At 32.8% G+C, this 22483-nt stretch overlaps 1 protein-coding gene across 4 annotated transcripts in view; it reads left to right on the forward strand.

Annotated features, from left to right (window-relative positions):
- CADM2 (cell adhesion molecule 2) overlaps window positions 1-22483 on the forward strand; it is a 1067553-nt gene that overhangs the window by 913699 nt on the left and 131371 nt on the right. For all 4 annotated transcript variants that reach the window (XM_017955045.2, XM_009198278.4, XM_031661802.1 and 1 more), the window contains one exon: window positions 10672-10842. In XM_017955045.2, coding sequence (XP_017810534.1) covers window positions 10672-10842 — 171 coding nt within the window. The remainder of the gene's footprint in view (window positions 1-10671; window positions 10843-22483) is intronic.

Here is a 22483-nt window from a genome sequence, read left to right on the forward strand (position 1 = left end):
ATTCACAGAACTATGAAACACTCACCACAATCAATTTTAAACTTTTATGATTCTACAAGAAACCTATTAGTGATAACTCCCAACTTTTCCCCAACTGTCTCCACCCCAACTCTAAGTAACCACAAATCTACTTTCTGTCTGTATAAATTTGCCTACTGTGGATAGTTCATCTACAAAAATATGTAGTATGTGTTTTTTGTGATTAACTTAGCACAAACTAATATCATCTGTGTTGTAGCATATATCAGTACTTTATTCTTTATAATTAACAAATAATATATCATTGTATGCATATTCCATATGTTATTTATTCATTAGTTGATGTACATTTGAGTTTTTATGCTTTGGGGCTATTATTTTAAACTCTGCTATAAAAATTTAGGTGCAAGGTTTTGTGTAGAAATATGCTTTCAGTTCTCTTGAATATATTCCTAAGAATAATATTGCTGGGCTAAATGGTTTCTGCTTCATATACCTTAGGTGCTCTCTTTACGTAGATGTATATGTATTTATAATTGTTATATCTTTCTAATGGGTGGTCTTTTCTATCATTTTGAAATGATTTCCATTATTTTAATAACATATTTTATTTTAAAATCTGCTTTGGGTGCTATTAGTATAGTCACTCTAACTTTCTCTTGCTTGCTGTTTGTATCATATATTCTTTTTCATCCTTTTATTTTCAGTCCATTTGTATCTTCAAATCTAAAGTGTGTCTCCTGTAGAAACCATATATTTTGATCATTTAAGAAATCCAGTTTTATAATCTCTGCTTTTTGATTGAATTTTTAATCAACTTACAAGTAATCTTATAATTGATATTGGTTAATTTCCATGTATGATATTATAATAATTGGTATAGGTTTATTTTCATCCATGATTTTACATTTATCTTCTATGTTTTATGTAATTTTTGTTTTATATTCGTTCTTTACTACTTTATGCTATATTAAGTAAATATTTTCTAGTTTAACATTTTAATTCCTGTAACAATTTTTCACTTTGTTTTTCAATTATATTTTTAGTAGATGCTCTCAGGCATATCATATATCTTACCTTATCAGAATCTAAATCAGATTCATAATAACCTAATTCAGAAGATACAGAAACGTTACTACAATATAGCTGTTTGCTCTTTCTCCCATTTTTGTAGTATCGTTGTTAAACATATTACATTTTACTATGTTAAAAACACAACAACACATGGTTACAACTACTACTTCATATACTGTTATGTCTTTAATGAAGCTGAGTAAAGCAAGGATAGCAAGTACCTAAAATTTGTCACATGAAACATATTATATATGTTTTTAATTCTCCTAATTTCTTCCTGCAAATTCAAGTTACCACCTAAAATCATTTCCTTATGATTTTGTGACGGAAAATGTGACGGAAAAGTAAGACTGGTTATTCTCTTGGAAGATTACCTTGGAAGATTTTTTATATAATGACTACTTTCAGGAAACAGGATAAAAACTTACTTTTATCCACTTCCTTTGTCCTGTTATTGTCAAATATATTGCATTTTCATATGTTATAGACCCTGTAATACAATGGTAAATGATTGTTTTACATTATTAGTTTTGTTTTCCTGAAGAATCTTTGTTCTGATTATTATTTTTTAATCACTTAAAAGAAGAAAAGAGAAAAAAACATGCCATTTTAACCTCTTTTTAATTATAAAATTACCTTTACTGGTGCTTTGTTGTTGTTGTTGTTGTTGTTGTTGTTGTTTAACTATCTGAGATCACTTTCTTTAGCCTAACTTTCTTTAACACTTCTTATAAGGCAGGACTGCTTTAATAACTTCTCTTAGATTTTGTTTACCTGAAAAATATTTTATTTTGCCTTCATTTTCAAAAAATAATTTTACTGGATGTAAGGTTCTTATTTGACATTTTTTCCTTCTTTTAGCACATGGGATATGCTACCCAACTACCTTCTGACCTTCATCGGTTTTGATGAAAAGTCAATTGTCAAAGGAGTTCCTTGTTTTTTTGGAGTTCCTTTGTAAAAGTACCTGTTTTGCTTGGCTTACTGTTTATTGATTTGGAGGAGCTATTTCCATTGCAGTGTGAAGTCTCTGATGTCATTCCTCAGGAAGCACAGGCTTTGGCACGTGCACAGTCCCCCTAGGATGATAATGGCTTCAGAAGGACTTTCACTGAATGTCTTTCTTTCCTGTCGTCTCTGTTAAGCTCTCTGCTTATGTTAGTATCACACCCAGTGATTCCCCTTCATTGTTTGCCAGCTGGTTGCACTACTGTTTTCAGTAATGCTATGTGCATAAGGTGTTCCACAGCTTGATCCATTTAAATCCAGAATCCTTTGCTGGGTTTTTTTGTTTTGTTTTGTTTTTTCTTGAGGCCAGTCTTTGAGATTTTCTCTAACCTGTGACGACAGGAAGGCCCTTGCTAGTTGTCTCTTCCTCTGGTTTTCTTTTATAAACTAGATGGTCTGTGGTTTAGCATGCTTATCTCATCTAGACACAAGGGCTTTCTTACTTGCTTTCCTCCAAAGTCTCCACTTTGAACTTCCCCCAACTCTGTTCCAAATATTTGGTTTCCTTAGAGAGAGGTTCAGAAAAACACTTCCCTGTTATAGCTGGCTTCTTCCCTGGGCAAAATGGTGGTAGCTTCTGGTCTTCTTGTTTTGTCTCTTCTGGGTTGAAATTTCCCCTCTATGAGTGAGCTAAAGTGAGAGCTATTGGGGTCCCTTTATTCTTGGCATATGAGCAGGGACTGGGAGAAAGAAGATAGCCCCAACCTTTCAGTCACACCACCTGGAATGTTGGCTCTGCAACCAAGAGTTATAATGAGGGAAATAAGAAATGCTGGCCGCCTGCCTCTTCTGGAAAGGACTGTAGTCCTTGGTTGGGGAAACATGGATCTCCACCTTGGGTATATCTACCCGGTTTTTCTCATGCCGAGTTGGGGATGAGGTTGAATTAGGGAACAAGGTATGGTTCAAATACCACAGACTCTATCTGTTCTTACTAAGATTTCTAGTTTTTTAATATAATTATTTGTTCATTTGCTATACGCCCTTAGCACAATTTTCAGAGACCTGAAATATGTATGTGTGTTTTAAAATAGTTTTCACTAGTTATGGTTGTTTAGCTGGAGAGAAAGTCTGCAGAGCTACTTATTTAGCATGACGTTCAGGAGTTGCCCCCAATTTCTTTTTCGTACTCATATATTTTCACGATATTGACTCGTAAATTATTCTAATTTATCTCCTTAAAAATATATTCCTCTCTTTATGCTTACATATCATTTTGGCTCTCACTTCCTGCTAATTTTTCATAGATAAAACCTGTATTTTTCTTATTTTATATTCAAAAAATATCTTTATTTTTTGCCTCTATAGGAGATGAAATTATTTTATAATTTTCTTTTTCCCTGTAAGTAAGTATAGATAATGTTTAGTAATGTTATTCCCCTTTTCCTTGTAAAATTTATATGGAAAAAGATATACGAATTGAAAAGATTTAACAGCTAGGTATATTTTTAACTCGGTAATTTTCCATTTAATTTTTTTCTCTTTAGTGATATTGCCAATCTCCTTTCTTCTGCCTGTTGTCTATGGTTAAATGCCTGAACTCCCAACTAGAGGAAGTTCAATAAATGGGACTCTAATCTAGTTGGTCTGCAGTGAGAATTATAATGGTCTGCAGTGAGAATTACAATGGTCTGCAGTGAGAATCACAGTGGTCTGCAGTGAGAATTACAGTCGTCTGCAGTGAGAATTACAGTGGTCTGCAGTGAGAATTACAATGGCTGTGGAAAATAGCAAAGACAGAACTGACAAACAAAGGGCAAATACAGATCTGAATAAAAGAAAACAGTCTGTCTAATTCCAGATATTTTGTCCTATCCCTCTAGATTTTGTACTCTTCCAATACGGAAACTGATGAGAGGATTTAAAAAGAGATATACTACAAAGACAATCAATTAAAGACTGACAACTGTCCCCAAATTACACATATTGACATAGAACAAATCTACTTACTAGAAGGAAAAGAAGCTTTACCTGGCTGACTGCAGCCATTATTTTAATGAATTGAAAACATACTTATTAAGCATCTATGATGTTTCAGATACTGTCTTAGATGCTGGCTATACAAACTATAGAGAAATATAAAAATTAGGAATTTCTGCAGAGGAAAGAAAGAAAGGAGAGCAGAAGGAAGAGAAAGAATGAAAAGAGAAAGAAAAATAGTAAAAAAGAAAATAGCAAAGTTAAAAATTTAATCTAACCTTTATTTTATGAATACATAATTTATATTGAACCTTGTGAACGTCCCAATGGGTAATTTTAATTTTTAAATGATGTGATTCTCAGAATACAAGGTAACCTGTTGAAAAATAATTTTAAAAACCCTGGTAGTACATGGTACATAGAAATATTATAATATATTCAGAAAACTTAGCATTTCACAATGTTTTACTGATGCAAGTGATTCATTTATTCATTTTCACTACAGGTAGATGAGGGGCAGGTTGCTTATTCTTACATGTGCTGAATGAGCAGGACTTCATGAAACAAATAGTTTGATTACCAGAAAATTGCATCATCATAGATGTTTCAAAGAAGTCACACTTTCCTGCTGCTACAGAAATTGTTCAAATGCATAGATATTTTTATTTTCTTAAAGCTTATTCTACTGAATAGACTTAAAAATAATTTTCTGCCACATTTTATTATATTTTGGACATGCAATGAAACATCATTTTAAATATGTTTGAGGAGAAAGGACATTCTAATGTAGACAAATACAGAGCTCACCTTGAGGCTTCGTTCGAGTCAGGTAATATATATACCTGGTTCTTGTAGCACCTCTGAATGTAGATCTGGGAAATAACATTTAAGATAAATTTTATGAAAAGCATTGACATTTTGCTTGTCTGGGTAAACTGAAAAAGAGACTTTGATATTTAGATAAATGAAGTATCTCCTCTTAATAATCCTCCATAAACATTATTTTTCTCATCTGACCTTTTCAGATCTATTAAGAAGAGCTGAATTTCAGTACTATTCCTTGCTAAGTGGGATGGTTATCCATGTTGCCAATTAATGGTGGGGCCATACCTGTAAGAGTCAGTTTAGAACCAGGATTATGACTGGTACTTCCTTAAAAAAGTTGAAAATTATAAGGACTTTAAAAAATCTACCCTATTTCAGACAGGAGTTGTATGAAGGGATGCTCAAAGGCAAGAATGAGATTTGCCTCAAGAATTTGTTTGAGGTCTTTTTCAGTGCACAAATGAATGTGGTTACCAGACTTTAAAGTTACACAGTATAAAATACAGTCTTACTATGTTTGGTCTAGAGACAGTTTAAAACAAATACAAAATGAAAAGCTTTGCTTGAACATTAAAGAAAAGTGTTTTGTAAAATATCTTTGAACATTTAACCTTAATATACACACAAAAAAGTATTGACATTTCCTCTAAGACAAATTGCCTTTAAAGTATGCGTTGAAGTTACTGAATGAGTTAGCCAGACATAGTTACTTTAGGTCAGTTAAGAAAGAAATAATGGGGAAGTTGTATTTAGTTTTCAGAAGTTTGATTTGCAGAACTGTGAAGCAGTAATTACACATGTCCAGTTCTCCACTGAGTTCGTTCACTCCTAATTTTTGACAATAAAGCCAACTCTCATGTAATGCGTACATTTTCTGTTCTCTATGAGATGAGGTCATGAATCTAGCTCACTGGTTATGGCAAAAAATCACTAAAGGACCACTGACAAAAATTATGTGGATTCAGACTAAATTCCTTGATTCCTCCCCCAAAACTATCATGTTATCCATCAAAAACCACTTTAAGAAACCCTACTTTTGAAAATAATAGTAAAGTTCCAGTTCCATATAAGCATAACTGTTTGGGACACACTAAGACCACGCTGTTTTGCTCGTGGTCAGAGAATTCAAGACCCAAATAGGAAGTGCCACTTAATAGCCTACATAATTCCTAAGAGATACCTTCAAGTGATGAGAACGCATGAAAGTTTCAGTTTCTAAATCCTGCCTTGTCCCCAGTATGGTCTATTTAACTTGGAATGGATTAAAAAGAACTGGCCTAGTCTAGGTAGGTGGCTGATAAAGAGGTCTATTTCAGGATTTGGGGAAAGTATTTCATTATAAAAGTGAAGGTATTGGCGGGCGCGGTGGCTCACACATGGCAGACAGATCACCTGAGGTCGGGAGTTTGAGACCAGCCTGACCAAAGTGGCGAAACTCCATCTCTACAAAAAATGCAAAAATTAGCTGGGCGTTGTGGCGCACACCTGTAATCCCAGCTACTCAGGAGGCTGAGGCAGGAGAATCGCTTGAACCTAGGATACGGAAGTTGCAGTGGGCCAAGATCACGCCACTGTACCCCAGCCTGGGTGACAGAATGAGACTATGTCTCAAAAAAAAAAAAAAAAAAAGTGAAGATATGTTCTTTTTCAGTCTGTATAAATAGCACCAAAATTGCAAAAGTGGAGAAAGCAAAGAAACCAAAGTAGTTGAGATTATACTACTCAAGGTATATTAGCATCACTGTGGAGACAAGGCAACTTCTCTAGAAACTTCACTTAAGAGGATTTTCTTTTTCCAAAACTTCAGTCTAAAAGTGGCCAGAAACTAGATATAGAGCCTGGTGGCCTAATATTAGAAACCTAGGGAAGATAGATATGAAAGTATCTCTTGAAATATATTTTGTGAAAAAAATTGGATGTAAGAAAATCCAGATATCTTGGCTGCTAATTTATTTATTTATTTATTTATTTATTTATTTATTTATTTATTTTTCCCCAGCTAACCTAACTTGAGGCATTTAAACTTATTCACTTTGGGTGCTCCAGCGCTCGAACCTACATTTGCTATTTCTCTTTTCACCTTAGTTCTTGCTAAGACAAAAGATCTAATCTCCTGAATATAAGGAGATTGCTATTCTACAATTTAAATTTTATAAAGATTAATATAAAAACTAATAGAAAGTCCTTTATCTTGAGACTTTACCAAGAAATGTTCAGGCAACTAATTTTCATTAACAGTTATACTTGAGGAATTTTTCGTTTGCTATGTTTAAAAATTTTATTATAGAAAAATTTCTGACATATGCAAAGTAAGCACAGTAATAGAATGAGACACTGCATGCCATCACCAGTTTTAAATGTATCAACATTCAGCCATTTTTTTCATCTATCCCTCTAATTACTCTCCACTCAATTGTAATTATTACTATAACTTACAGTTATTTTTTTTGTTGTTTTTATTTTGAGACGGAGTCTCACTCTGTCGCCCAGGCCGGAGTGAGCGGCGCCATCTTGGCTCACTGCAAGCTCCGCCCCCCGGGTTCCCGCCATTCTCCTGCCTCAGCCTCCCGAGTGGCTGGGACCACAGGCCCCGCCACCTCGCCCGGCTAATTTTTTGTATTTTTAGTTGAGACAGGGTTTCACCGTGTTAGCCAGGATGGTCTCGATCTCCTGATCTTGTGATCCTCCCACCTCGGCCTCCCAAAGTGCTGGGATTACAGGCGTGAGCCACCACGCCCAGCCTACAGTTGTGATTTTTGAGGGAAAATTTACATACATTGAAATGAACTAATCTTAACTATAAAATTTTGACACAAATTACAAAGCAGATGAACTCACACCCCTTTAGATGTAGAGCATTTCCATAACTCCAGAAAACCCGAATATATTCTCTCCCAGTCAGTTTCCCACCCCACTCACGAAAAGTGACCACCGTTTTGACTATTTAAATGTCCAGAAGATCTAGTAGAGAGAGTAGGAGGAGTGGATTAGGAGTGGATTATGAAAGAACTTCTGCAAGTTCCTCTGTTTCTTGTTGGTTCTCAAGGTTTTCTAGTCATTTCATTAACACATTACATAATATATAGGACGTGCATATTTTGAAATATGTAAAATGAAGATATGTGTGTGTGTATATATATATTTTGAAATATGTAAAATGAAGAGAGATATATGTGTGTGTGTGTGTGTGTGTATATATATATATATAATGTCCAGTGGAAGTTTTTGAAGAGGAACAATTAAAAAATAACGAGAGAGAGAAAAAGAGAAAAAGATGGGAAGAGTAAGTGCCAACATTCCCAGTCCACCTTTAGTTATGTCTCCAGTGTCAAATGTTTGCACTATACTCTTGCTCCTCAAAATATGGTCTGTGGGCCAGCAGCAGACTCTCAGACTCCACACCCTAACCTACTGAATGAGAATCTGCTTTTTAACAAGATCATATGTGCGTTGCATTTTGAGAAGGCTATTCTTAATCACCATGTAATATAACTGTCATGCAAAAGAAAGGAAAATGAATAGAACCTGAAAGAAGGATACATATAGTATCAGCAAATAAACTATGCAATGTAAAGAAAATTTCTGTTGACTCTATAACTGTGTAATGCATCGTTATTTTAAAAATATAGAACAGGAAAGTAGAGATATATTTTAAGTATCTTTCCTATTCATTTCTTTGGGGAAGAAGGTCAGCCTAAAATATGAGAAAAGATACTATGATTTGCTCTTTTCAATGTTTTTTCTGTTCATCTTAAGGCTTCGGGTAACCCTATAATCTATCACATTAGCCAATATTAAAATCAACAAATTTACACTTTTTAAAATTTTACTTGAATGAGTTCATTAACATTTTATGATTTATACAGTTGCTATCAAATTTTATGTGTCCAATTAATATTACATTAAATGCTACTTTTGTAAGGGAAACAGCTAAAAGAAGCAGATGTGTGAGTTCTTAAAGTGCAGCTGTTATAAAAAGTAAACAACCAGCAGTAATACTTTGCAGTAATTTCTCATATATTGTGCAGCATAATTATAAGAATCATTTGTCAAGAGATCGATATTTTCTCACTCTGACACTGCTTAGAGCTAGGAACAAGTAAACATTGGGCACAGAGTTATAAAAAAAGAAAATAAATGTAAAAATGAGGCAACATATTTGTATAAATCTATGAAACTGAAAAGTAAAAGAACCTTATAATATTTTAAATATAAGCAAAGAATCATAAATGCATCTGAATTGTTCGGACATATTTTGGTTGAAAACTCATTGTGTCTTTTATTTAACATTTTTTAATGGAATTGTACCTAATTTTCAAGTGCCAAAATCTTAGTAAATGACTTTAGTAAAAATGAGATGAGATATTTCACAGGACACACGTTTATAAAAAATTCTGCATAGAATTCTGTCTCCTGCATGATTTACTTTCAGTTAAAAGATGGAATTGAGATTTCATGCTTCTGTTCTCCTTTCTAAATGTTAGAGATTTTCTTACTCTTCAGAATTGCCTAACATACATAAAACATTTTGAGGTAAAAATCTTAATTAGGTCGTTTTCCCTTAATATGTGAACCCAAATATAAACACATTTTCAAGAACAAGACATGTCTATCCATTTTATGTTTTACTAATGGTTATTTTATTTATCTTTAAAATCACTCAATATGGTAAATTCATACTTCTGAAATAAGTGATAGTGAACCTTGCATATGTCTATTAATCAAATATTACATGCAAATCCAATCTTTGCATAAGGCACAAAGATTGAGAAACTGAATTTATTCATTTTTGTTATTAATACATTTTAAAATGTTTTTAAAATAAATTACTTAATATGTGTTAAAATCAAATATTTTATGTGAAAGGACTTATTTCCTGACAATATCAAAGTTTATTTCATACTGAATGACGAAAAAAAATGACAGAAAGCATAAGAAAATTGAATACATTTTTCTATCAACTAAATTTAAGATGTTGTTATAATGATACCTTAACCTTATCCTATCAGTTTGATTTCTAAACCTTTAAAATTGTCCTTTTCTTATCAGCTACTTCAGACTTGAGAAATTACAAATTAAGCGAAGTATTATTAAACTTCTTTTCCACAGGGAACAAATAATCCTTTAGTGCACCATTTAACGATGGATCTAAATCATGCACAGCAAGTTTAAATATCGATAAATGAATTCACATCTTGTAGAAAGTACTCTTATTCATGCTGAAATAAATTCCTCAGCCAAGTGAAGAGCATTCATCTCAATGTAAATTTCACTGCAAATATATACTTAAGTATTCAAAATATTCAGATGACTGTGCTCCTTTTCTTTCCAAAGATGACAACTTTCTCATCCTAAGTATTCTTTAGCAATTTATGTTCACCTCACATTGTTCATGTTAAAGTTATATTTCAAATGCATTGTGCTTTCTTTTAAGCACAGCCATATGGTTGTAAATTTGCCCTTCCCAACTGTGCTTGTGGCTCAGAAAATTAAGATTATGTTTTAGTAAGACTTACAGCTAAGAGAAAAGAAAGACTACTTTTGTAAGATGATATACATTGTTTTAATGGAGTATGTAAGAGTATCTTGTGACAGATTATAAGCTAGGTAAGCCTGAGACCAAAGAAATAAAATTGCTGCGCCCTACCCTTTTATTGTCTTTCTGGATCTAACCCTTAGAATTTATTTTTAAAGTAAGTATATTTTTATTTAATTGAATTGAAATAGATTAAATGTTAAAATCACAAATGTTTGCTTCTTAAAAATTGATAAAGATAGGGAGAAGGTGTTTCCATTATCTTGAATAAATGCAATCTGTTTTATTTTGAAAGGTGTCACATTTTAAAATTCATATTTTATTTTCAGATGTAAAATATTTAAAAGAAGAGGATGCAAATCGCAAGACATTCACTGTCAGCAGCACACTGGACTTCCGAGTGGACCGGAGTGATGATGGAGTGGCGGTCATCTGCAGAGTAGATCACGAATCCCTCAATGCCACCCCTCAGGTAGCCATGCAGGTGCTAGAAATACACTGTAAGTAAACACTACTTCCCCCTCCTTTATCTCTGCAGCAAATCTCTTCATCTGCATCTCAAATCATTTCAAAACTACCTGAAGTCATAGTAAAGGTGCAGTAAAATCCACAGCAAAATGAAGTAAAACTACACTCGCTAGTATTAATCAGGTTCAAAGTAAAACACTCCTTGCCTGAGTTTCATTTGTAACAGTGAGGAACATTGAAGGAGATGTATAAGGTTAATACCCCTATGTTTCAAATTGTGGCTTTAGGTAGGCGTGCACGTAAGGGTGGGGGAGAAAAAGTGGTAATTTGGGCAAAATCACTGAGAATTGGTAATCTGAGAGGGCTTTGATGAACAGTGTTATATTAAAATAACTTTATCCTATGCGAATGTGGCTTCTCAGCTATGCTTTTTCAAGTTAGACTAGTTTTACCTTCTATGTGGTATATACTAATGTTGTATAAATATAGGAACATATTTATTATGTTTTCTTCATCATCATTATTCATAATCAATAAGAGCAAAATTAATTTTGTGAATCTAATAGACCAGGGGCAGTGCTAAATGTTTTGCTGGTATTATGTCATTGAGTACTCATTTACTAATAGTTGCCCCGAGTAGTTACTCTCATTAGTCACAAGATACACACAAGGATTCTGAAGACTATAGAGGCTGAGTCACACAACTAGCAAACTTGTGATCATGGCAGTTTTAGTACTTAGCAAGGTTTTAGTAGACAATTATATATACTAATCAAAATGAAAATGAATGAATTGAAATATGTGAAATAAAATATAAAAGAATAGAGGATAGGAGGTAATATGTTCTGAATTGCAGTATTGGATTTCCTAGGTATGGGAGATAATATGTTCTAAATTGCAGTATTTGATTTTCTAGGTAATGAAGATTTTGTTTTCTCTTTCTATTTGTGACAAAATTATAGCTTGAGCTTAGAATTTGTGTGTGATATGCAATTACACCAAATCCTAAAATGCTAAACTCTAAGTACTGTTTCAATATGTTTTATTGCAATTTGTTTTCATTTATTTGTTCAACAAAATTTTTTAGTGGCTACTATGTAATAGGCATTGTTTTGGGCACTCGGGTTACAGCAATGACCAAGACAAACAAAAACACAAATTGAATTTGTCTCCGAAGTGTCAAAATAATCACCTCCACTATCACCAACAAACTTCATTTCTCTTATAGCCTCCATTCTAGGTAGGGATGAAAATAAATAAATAAATGCAACATATCACATGTTACATATTGGTAAGTACTAAGTACATATTGATAAGCACATGGCAGCAAGGAAAATAAAGGAGAGGAGGGCAGTCAAGAGGCGGAAATGGAGATTAAGGAAAGCGACTATGTGTGTTGGTGTAATGCAGAGGGAAGGGCAAGCACAAAGACCCTGAGGTAGCAAGTTTACTGTTTTTATTTCTAGGAATAGCAAGGGTGCCAGTGATACCGGAGTAGAGTGGACTAGGAGAAAAATACAGAGTGTTAGGAGAAAAGATTGGAGAATTGCCAGGTGAACTAGAATTTTTTGGTTACTTTTTATATGGAAAATATAAAGCTGACTACAATATGCTTATTGTTTTAAAAATTATTCTTAGTTTAGTAGTTATTGAAAATACTATAATGTTTAAATGATTTCAATTAGGTTAGTTTTAGTAATTTACTCCTATTCTCCTTAAAGCAAATTCAGAAAGCAGCATACTGTGGAGCCCACATGGAGATTATCTGTCAATTTTGACATTTATTTGTATTTTGGCTTTGGGAAAATTACTTCAACTGGTTGAGCTTTGGTTATAAACTAGAGGAGTCATTCCTGTAGGGATGTGATGATAAGCTAGAGAATTAATTCCTTGAACTTAAGTCAAGTTCATGACATTTAATAGACTGAATAAATGTCAATTGCCTTCCTTTTCCTATTTCTTTTTCTTACATCAGTGGGTCTCTAAAAATACAAATTTTTTTTAACTATAAATATATTATTATTATTATTATTTATTTTTTTTTTTGAGATGGAGTTTTGCTCTCTTGTTGCTCAGGCTGCGGTGCAATGGTGTGATCCCAGCTCACTGTAAACTCTGCCTCCCAGGTTCAAGCAATTCTCCTGCCTCAGCCTCCCGAGTAGCTGGGATTACAGGCATGCGCACCACCATGCCTGGCTCATTTTTTTAATTTTGTACTTTTTAGTAGAGACGGGGTTTCTCCATGTTGGTCAGGCTGGTCTTGAACTCCTGACCTCAGATGATCTGCCCACCTCGGCCTCCCAAAGCGCTGGGATTACAGGTGGGAGCCACCGTGCCCGGCCGTGTAACAATATTTTTAAAGGACCCAGATCAACAGCATTTTAATTTAAACTCTTTAATATTTACATACAAAGCGAAGTAAAACTAAATTTAAAATAATAGTTGACTACTTAGTTAACTGTAAATTCCAACATATAATTAAATAAAATAATAAAAGTCAGTCATAAGAACTATGAAGACCACTGCCAGTCACAGATCACCAAAAGTCTACCAATAGTCAAGCAAAACTAGATTTATTTAAGTTGCTATGGCTAAGGAGAAAACACAGCAGATGAGTCTCTGGATGGAGGTAGGAAACAGTGAGAAGAGACTTGTTCTATATAGGAGTTCGGCTGTGCTTCTGGATTGTGTGTTCTCAGGATTAGGAGCATGTCAATGATCAGTGTATAAGTAACTTTAACTAAAAAATGAAAATATTGTAGGTTCGTTATTATAAAGAAACAATAGTTAATTATGCAAACTTTTGTGGACATTGAGGGTCCTGGTCTCTGTCTTGTTTCACTCCTGGTTATAAGATGAACTTGTCTTTGTTTTATTCCAGCCACAGTCACAGACTACCTTTATTTGATTACTCTATACATTCTGGAAAATTGTTTGTTGAGAATATTTTAGCCTGTATATCAGCTGCCAAGGTCATTTTCATGACTTTGGAAATCCAAAATGGAAGTATTATACAATTCTTGAGCATTTTAGCTATTCACCATATTTCAATATGTATGAATAAGTAAAAATTCATGGAGGAAGGCAATTGAATTATCTAATTTTTAAAGAAAGTTTTACATTAAAAATGTTACACTTTTCATGGCTAGCCAATTAAAAATAGCATCTCATTCTATCACGGTTTAATATGTAAATGGCTAGAAGGCAGAAACCAGATCTATTTAAATTATTTTCCTAGCATCTAGCATACCATCATTCAAGTACGCGAAGTTAATTAAAACTAACTGATGATAATGCTAAATGTTTCTTTAAGCATGCAGAACATTCCCCAGAGACTAAATGAGTAGAGGGTGGAAAGGAGACATTGAGCAACAGTCAGCGTCAAAATTAGAGCAAACGGAACAAATCCATGTGGTCTTCATAAAGATCTTAGAATAATGGTAACAGCATCTCAATGGTTGTTTCCGGAGACAGTAGATCATGGCTGCACATAGATCCACATGTGTAATCTAGATGATATGGAACTTTCCATGAATGAGAAGAGGGAAAGTAGAACTCAGGCTTGGAAAGGAAGAAGATGGGTTAATCTAGGATTTATGGAGCATAAGTTTAGTAGTTCTCCATTGTCTGACAATATTCTTGTGATGAAAATCCTAAAAGGCTGGCCCAAATGGAGGAACATTTAGCATTTCGGATCCACAGAGATGATATTGTTTTCAGTGGTAAGTCAAAAGAATAAATATATATTCCTACAATAATGGAAACAGCTATGACTACATCTGAAATAAAAATCCTGTGATACTGTCGAAACCTAAGTTTGGTGAGCAATAAGAAAATTAAAGTTAAGCATACAATGCCAAGAGTATAACGAAAAAAGTATAGCAGGAGGAATTATATTTCAAGAGCTTAACTGTGTTAAGTCTATAACCTTGTGATATACAATTTATATGAATCTAGCCTGTAAAATATAACAGAGCAACGTTTTTAAAAATAAAATATTAATCATACATTTAAATACTGCCACTATGATGAAAGAGATTTCTTTTAAAACTGAAACTTAAGAAAATGAAAAGCAGAACTTTCACAGTGAATCACAAATGCCTGCAGATTTCACATAATCGGGAAGAGCAAGCTTCACAACTGAGCAGTGGGAAAAGCCACTTTTAAAAATTAATCAATGAAAACTCAAATTCGTCCTCCCATTTTCACACAGATTTCTTTGTAAAATAACTTTTTATCTGTGAGTTAATTTTTAGAAGAACAAATTGCATGAGTCCGATATTATTTAAATCTCAGTAGAAATAATATATCTGCACTCATAGAAAGTACTCTACACAAAACACAGAAGAGAAGAAAATGACTGAATATTCATTTTCTGTATGTATCATTGACAAAAATTACATGAAAAAAACTCAATGAAAATGAAAAGCGCAAGAGACAGAAAACTAAAATATGTCAGACTGTTGCGTTTTTTTCCTGAAAAAGCATTTTAATACTGTAACAAAAGAACTGAAAATATAGAAAAATAAGGGTTCAAATTTTTAAAATGTGTGAATAGTAAAGTACATTTTATATATAATTCATCTCATCATGAAATCTTATGCTATCGTTAATGTTTTTAGTACTTCCTTTAACAGTACTGGGCTTTGCCTATAAAAATGAGTCACTATTTACACATGAAGGTTATTAATGTTTAAAGCAATAAATAGTTAAAAGAGCTTGTAGAGGAGATCCTGCATGTACACAGAAACATTTCGATCTCAACATCAAGGAAAGGAAGGAATGAGTGGCTGAAGGAAGGAAGGAAGGAAGAGAGGGAAATAAGCTGATGTGTTAAAATTGTGTTTAAATGAAATTAATTAGGTTAATAATGAATGAAAATAAGAAATATATCATGTATATTTAAAATAACAGAAAAACGTGTGGGTCCAATTGTTACTAAAATTATATCTTTTTAAGGGGTTAAATGGTCAATTGACAGTCCTGACCTTTACCTTCTTGATGATTATATCTCTATTCTAGTTACCATGCAAATGACTAATAAAGTCAATCCATTTTTCTCTTAAAAACTTACATTTTTTAAATGTATTGAACTATTTCTAAAGAGATTCATTCCTTTCCTTACTCTCTTGTAAAGATAATTACTTTGTGCCCAGAGAAACTAAATTCTTCCCTGTACTTTTTTGTTACTTTTCTGGACCAATTAATATGCTTGATCAGTTCTCCCTTTAGTTCCAAAACAATGAAATAGATTAAAAATAAGATTCTGATTATAGAAGACAATATTCAATACAGACGGGTTTAAAGTTTGCTAATTCAGTTGTTTATATTGTCTTTTGATTCTCAGATATGAGTAGAGATTATTCCATGTCTTCTTCGCTGTTGTCCTTTTTCACTTATAAAAAATAATAAAGTTCTTGTTTATGCAGTCTACACTACACAAACCCGTACATTTCTCTAGTCCAGGTCAGTTTATTTTAAATCACCCTGTGTTAGTTATATGCTCTTTGCTTTCACTACCTTTCTGTGTATTATACATTAAATGTTTCAGGCTATATCGGCTTATCAGATAGGAGGGCGAATGTTCCAAGAAGCGTTCAAAATAGAATATCTCACTCATCTGGCATCTCATTTATGAAATGCTAATTATCTAATTATCTTGTCTACCATAAATTATATATAGTACAAGGGCACAGAATATAAAAGGAAACAGGAAAGGTGAAATGAAAATTATATTTAGGTTACATTTTTTAGAACTAAACTGTTCTTTTGACTAACAAAATGTCATATTTATGCCTGGGAATGCCTTAGAAGAATTTTAATTGAGTCTAAGATATTTCAAAAAGCTAATGAAATGGTACATGTGCTAGAATCATAAGGTGAGGTCTATGCTGTTTAGTAAGAGATGCATTTCATTCTGTCAATAAAGATAGCCTAGAGTGTGACCACTATTTGAGATTCCAACAAATTTTTAATTTTTTTCAGAGAAGTTAAATCTATGTATTATATTACCAACAGTATATATTACTGGCATATTTTGCTTATGAGACATTATTTTTTATTTTATAAAGGATAAGAATAATTATGTTAACTATTAAAAGTAAGTGAATCACCAAGTATTTTAAGCCATCTAAAGGCAATGATTCAAAATGTTGTTTTTGTGCCATTTTTACATTATATAACAATTTGTGTGTGTGTTATTAAAACTCATTGAAGAGGATGTATATATTCATGAATGGGAATTCCAAATTGAAAGTCAATAAATGTATATATAAAATTGACATAACATACTCTCAAATTTCCTAATTAAGCTTATCATCAAGTACACATTCATAAAACTTTTTGGAAGTTTTAAAATTATTTAAAAACATTAATTTCATAAAAAGGCAGTAGAACATAACATCAAAATTATGGAATGAATGGATAGTAGAGATGTCAGCAAATCTTTTCAATTATTTTTAAGTCAGTCTAATAGAGAATAAAAACTGGATAAAAATGAGACATAAATAACTGTGACAAGAAAAAATATACATCTTGTTAATACCTAATTTTTTAACTTTCAATTTAATAGCTTATTCTACTTTATGTCTATTTTTAAAAGATAGCTACAGGTATCTTTCTTATTTAAAAATGACTAGATATTTAATGCCCAATATTTTGGAATTTTTGTATTTCCACTTTCTGAATAAACTATAAACAGACAAACACACACACACAGACATACACATGATTTCCATGAGAAAAATGTATAGTTAGAAAATGACTGTAATAAATCAATGTATTAGACTTTACTGGATTGGCTCTTGATATATTAGGAAAAATTGTCATTGCTATTTACCATCTGGGTCCAATAGTCTGTTTTTTTTTTTTTTTTTTTTTTTTTTTTAAACAATATACTTCATTTTTAAGAGCAGTTTTGGGTTTACTGATTAGTTGAGCAGAAAGTACAGAGAGTTCCCATATACACCTTCTCCCCACTCCCCTTATAGTTTCCCCTATTATTAACATCTTGCATTATTGTGTTATTTTTGTTACAACTGAAGAACTAATATTGATAGATTATTGTTAAGTAAAGTACATCCTTTACATTAGGGTTCACTCTGCATTGTATAGTTCTGTGGGTTTTGACCTGTGTATAATGCCATGTTTCTACTGTTACATCATCCAATTTAGTTCCACAGCCCAAAAAATCTCTTGTGCTCCACCTCTTTATCTCACTTTCCTTCTCCCACAAGACCTGGTAACCAGTGATCTTTTTACTGACTATAGTTTTGCCTTTTCTAGAATGTCACATAATGGGAATTATGCAGGATGTAGTCTCTTTGGACTCGCCTCTTTCACTTAGCAATATGCATTTAAGGTTCCAGCACGTCTTTTCATGACTTCGTAACTCATCTGTTTTTATTGCTGAATAACATTTAATTGAATGGTTGTACTAGAATTTGTTTATCCGTTCACGTATTGAACAGTATCTTGGTTTCTTCCAAGTTCTGGCAATTATGAACACAACTGCTAGAAACATCATGCATAGGTTTTCATGCAGACATAAGTATTCAGCTCATTTGGATAAATACCAAGGAGCTTGATTGGACGATTGTATGGCAAGACCATGTTTAGCACTTGAAAGTAAAAACTCACTTTCAAAGTGGCTGAGCCATTTTGCATTACCGTCAGCAATAGATGAGAGTTTCTGTTGCTCCATTCTCACCAGTGTTTGGTGAGTCAGTAGTTTGAATTTTAGTCATTCTAATAGGTGTGCAGTAGCATCTCGTTACTTTAGTTTGCAATTCCTAATGATGTATGATATTAATTTTGTATCGGTTTATTTTATTTCTGTATACCTTTTTTTGGTGAGATGTCTAGATTAGAGAAAAGTTTGACATATCTACCTTGGAAAAGTTTAGATCTTTTGCTAACTTTTAAATTTAATTATTTGTTTACTTATTGATGCATTTTTAAAGTTCTTTGTATATTTTGGATATCAGTCCTTTATTAGATACACTTTTTATACATTTTAATAGTATGTGGTTTATCTTTTCATTCATTTAACAGTGTCTTTTGCAGAGTAAACATATTTAGTTTTAGTGAAGTCCAAATTACCTTTTTAATGGATTGTGCTTTTAAATCTGTATCTAAAATGTCATAATCGAATCCAAGGTCACTTGGATTTTCTTCTACGTTATTTTGCAGAAGTTTTAGAGTTTTGTGTTTTACACTTAGATCAATGTTTCATTTGAATTAATTTTTGAAATGTGTAAGATCTATGTTTAGATTCATGTTTTTGTATGTGAATGTCCAGTTGTTCCAGCACCACTTGTTAAAAAGACAATCCTCTCTCCATTGAATTGTATTTGCTCCTTTACATAGTTGATTGTTTTTGCTTGAGTCTCTTTCTGGGATCCCATTTTTTCCACTGATCTATATGTCTCCTTTTTCACCAATACCTTACTGTTTTGAGTACTGTAGTTTTATACTGTTTCTTGAAGTTGGGTAGTGTCAGTCCTCAGATGATTCTGCTGCTGCTGCAGATTCATCAACATCTTCACCTTCTTCCTCTTCCTTCTCCTTCTTCTCCTCCTCCTTCTTCTCCTTCTTTCTCTTCCTTTCTTTCTTCTTCTTTCTCCTTCTTTGCCCTTCTTTCTTTTTCCTTCCTTCTCCTTCTTCCCCTTCTTTCCTTTCTTCTTCTTCTTCGATATTGTAATTATTTTATGTTGGTCAATTTGTAATTATAAATTGTTGTAATTTGTATCACAATTATAATCAAAATGTGATTAATCAATATATTAAACTTTATTAATCCTCAATGTATCAGGAAACAAAATAGCCATATTTACTATCTGGGCCACACTTTTTTGGTTTCATATTCTAAGTAATTTTTTAATAACAAAAGGAGAGAAAAAAACAAATTTTATTAGAACTTTTAATACAAAATTTAAACAGAAAAACCTTAATTTTTATTACATATTTTTTGGTTTTAATGGTATATATATACAAATTGAGAAATGATTGGCATGCATGATCCTGAAATATATCCATCTTGTAAATAATGAGTCCAGCTTCAAAATACATCTCTACCGTGTCCTATCTTGTCATTGCTTTTTGGTTCTTCTTTCACTAGCATTGTCAGAATGCAATACTTTAAAAAAAATTTGATGGCTCATAATTTTACCCAGAAGAATAAAATATATTTATTCCATAATTGCCAAACATTTTCATTTTTAGATTTATAAAGAGCAATTAAAATACAACTAAAATATATTCTTAAAATTTCCTCATCACCAAATGCTTTCAACATGTTTCCGTTTACAGACTATGTAAAGTAAATTCTTATGTTCAAAAATCATAAAAGGTTAAAGAACATTGTCATATTTTCCTTTTAGCAAAATCTTATGGTTGCAAAATATTGTATGATGAAGTCCTTCCTTGTATTAGAAACTGTTCCAACTCATCCATTTTTGAGCTTGATACAATTTATCTACAGTTATCAAAAGCAAAAATTTGTTTTGCTGTCATTTTAAGAGGCTTGAGCTTCACTATTTTCTTTTTGCATTTATCTTCCAGTTTTTCTAATAATTTTGGGGTGTCTTTATTAATTTCCTTCTCCTGCCATTATAGGCAGAAAATGAAAAATTCTGAGTTCTCAACTGATATCATGGAAGCAAAAACAACAAATACAGTAGCAAGCAGAACTACAATGTGGTGTTTTTGTTTTTATACTTCTTTTAAATATTTACAAAAGAAAATCCTATAAGCACATAGAGATTAGGTAACAGTGATGATTTATATCACTTGTATAAACCTTCTACCCCAGCATTGTCCAATATAACTTTCTATGATAATAGAAATGTTCTCTATCTCCAGATAGTAGCCAGTAATCAGCTCCCTGTGGCTACTTGGCAATTGAAGTGTGGGTATTGTGACTAAGGAAATATTATTTACATTTTACTTAAACATAATAGAATTACATTTAAGTTTAAATAGCCACATGTGACTAGTTGTTATTATACGGACATCCCCACTCTTGTATCATTGTATATATATCCATTTTCTTATTATGTTACTCTTTTTATTGTAGTTGGGGATAAATGATGAGTTAGTGGTGAAGTAATACCTAGGTCGCTGAAGTAGCAAGATTTCTCATAACATAAGAAATATAGTGTCACTAAAATTTCATAATGTATTTTAGATTTATAAAATGATTCAATGTTTTCATATCATAATTGCAAGGTAAGCCAATTTTTAAACCTATTTTTAAAATTAAATGTTTTCTTTTTATTGGAGGACCTCTAATAAAGGAAGAACACAAGTTATGAAATATCATTCCTTAAACATAGTTAGAACTGTTTCAAATGCACTTAAAATAATGTACCATAGAGTCAACAAGTATAAAAATGTATGGGCCGGCACAGTGGTTCACGCCTGTAGTCATAGCACTTTGGGAGGCCAAGGCAGGCGGATCACTTGAGCTCAGGAGTTTGAAACCAGCCTGGCCAACATGGCGGTAACCACGTCTCTACAAAAAATACAAAATAATTAGCCATGCATGATGGCGTGTTCCTGTAGCCCAGCTACATCAGGGGCTGAAGTGGAAGGATTGCTTAAGCCCAGGAGTTCAAGGCTACAGTGAGCCGAGATGGCACCACTGCACTCCAGCCTGGGTGACAAAATGAAACACCATCTAAAAATAAATAAATAAATAAATAAATAATAAGAATTAAAATGAACAAAAGTGTCAATGCCTTTATTACCTATATTTTTACTGGTACCTTTTGCTTCTCTTTAAGGTCTTCCTTGTGGGCCAGCTTTATGATACAGACACTTTGCTTCTATTCCTCTCCCAGATACATTCAGTTTTACACACTGCCAAACATGTCTTCTTAAATATTGGTTCTTAACCTGATACTTACAAACCCGAGATGATTTCTTATTGCTGCTAACATAATGTCCAAACTCTACATCTTGACATTCAAGGCTTTTAAAATACAACCAACCCCCTATAGTGCTGCTCTCAAGTATGTTTTTTCAGATAATGAATTCTATGCTTTACATTATTTCTAGATGCCTCATATATAGCCAACATTTTTTTAAAATTATACTTTAAGTTCTAGGGCACATGTGCACAACGTGCAGGTTTGTTACATATATATACATGTGCCATGTTGGTGTGCTGCACCCATTAACTCATCATTTACATTAGGTATGTCTCCTAATGTTATCCCTCCCCACTACCCCCTCCCCGCAATAGGACCCAGTGTGTGATGCTCCCCTTCCTGTGTCCAAGTGAACAATGTGTCCATTGTTCAATTCCCACTAGCCAACATTTTTTAATACAACACTTTGTTCATTTTTCCTTTGCCTTAAATCCCTTCTTTTCTTTCCCTCTAGAAAATCTCTACCAGATCAAATACTGTGTTTTCTCTGGATTATTTTAAATGCCACTTTTCTAAGTAATCTTCTTTGATTCTGACAAATATGTATAATCTATCCATCTCTGGCAACTCCCATAATACATCATCCAGGTACTATCGTGCCTCCAATTTTGAGTTTGCATTATTTTGTACTTTATACGATTTATCTAATTTATTAGGACTGTATTCCTAGAGGTTGCTGTTTTTGCAGATGTGTAACCCTTGTATAATAGTAGTACTGTGTCTTGTATGCACGGTGATTTAG

The sequence above is a fragment of the Papio anubis genome, chromosome 2 (assembly GCF_008728515.1).
Source record: "Papio anubis isolate 15944 chromosome 2, Panubis1.0, whole genome shotgun sequence".
NCBI lineage: Eukaryota > Metazoa > Chordata > Mammalia > Primates > Cercopithecidae > Papio > Papio anubis.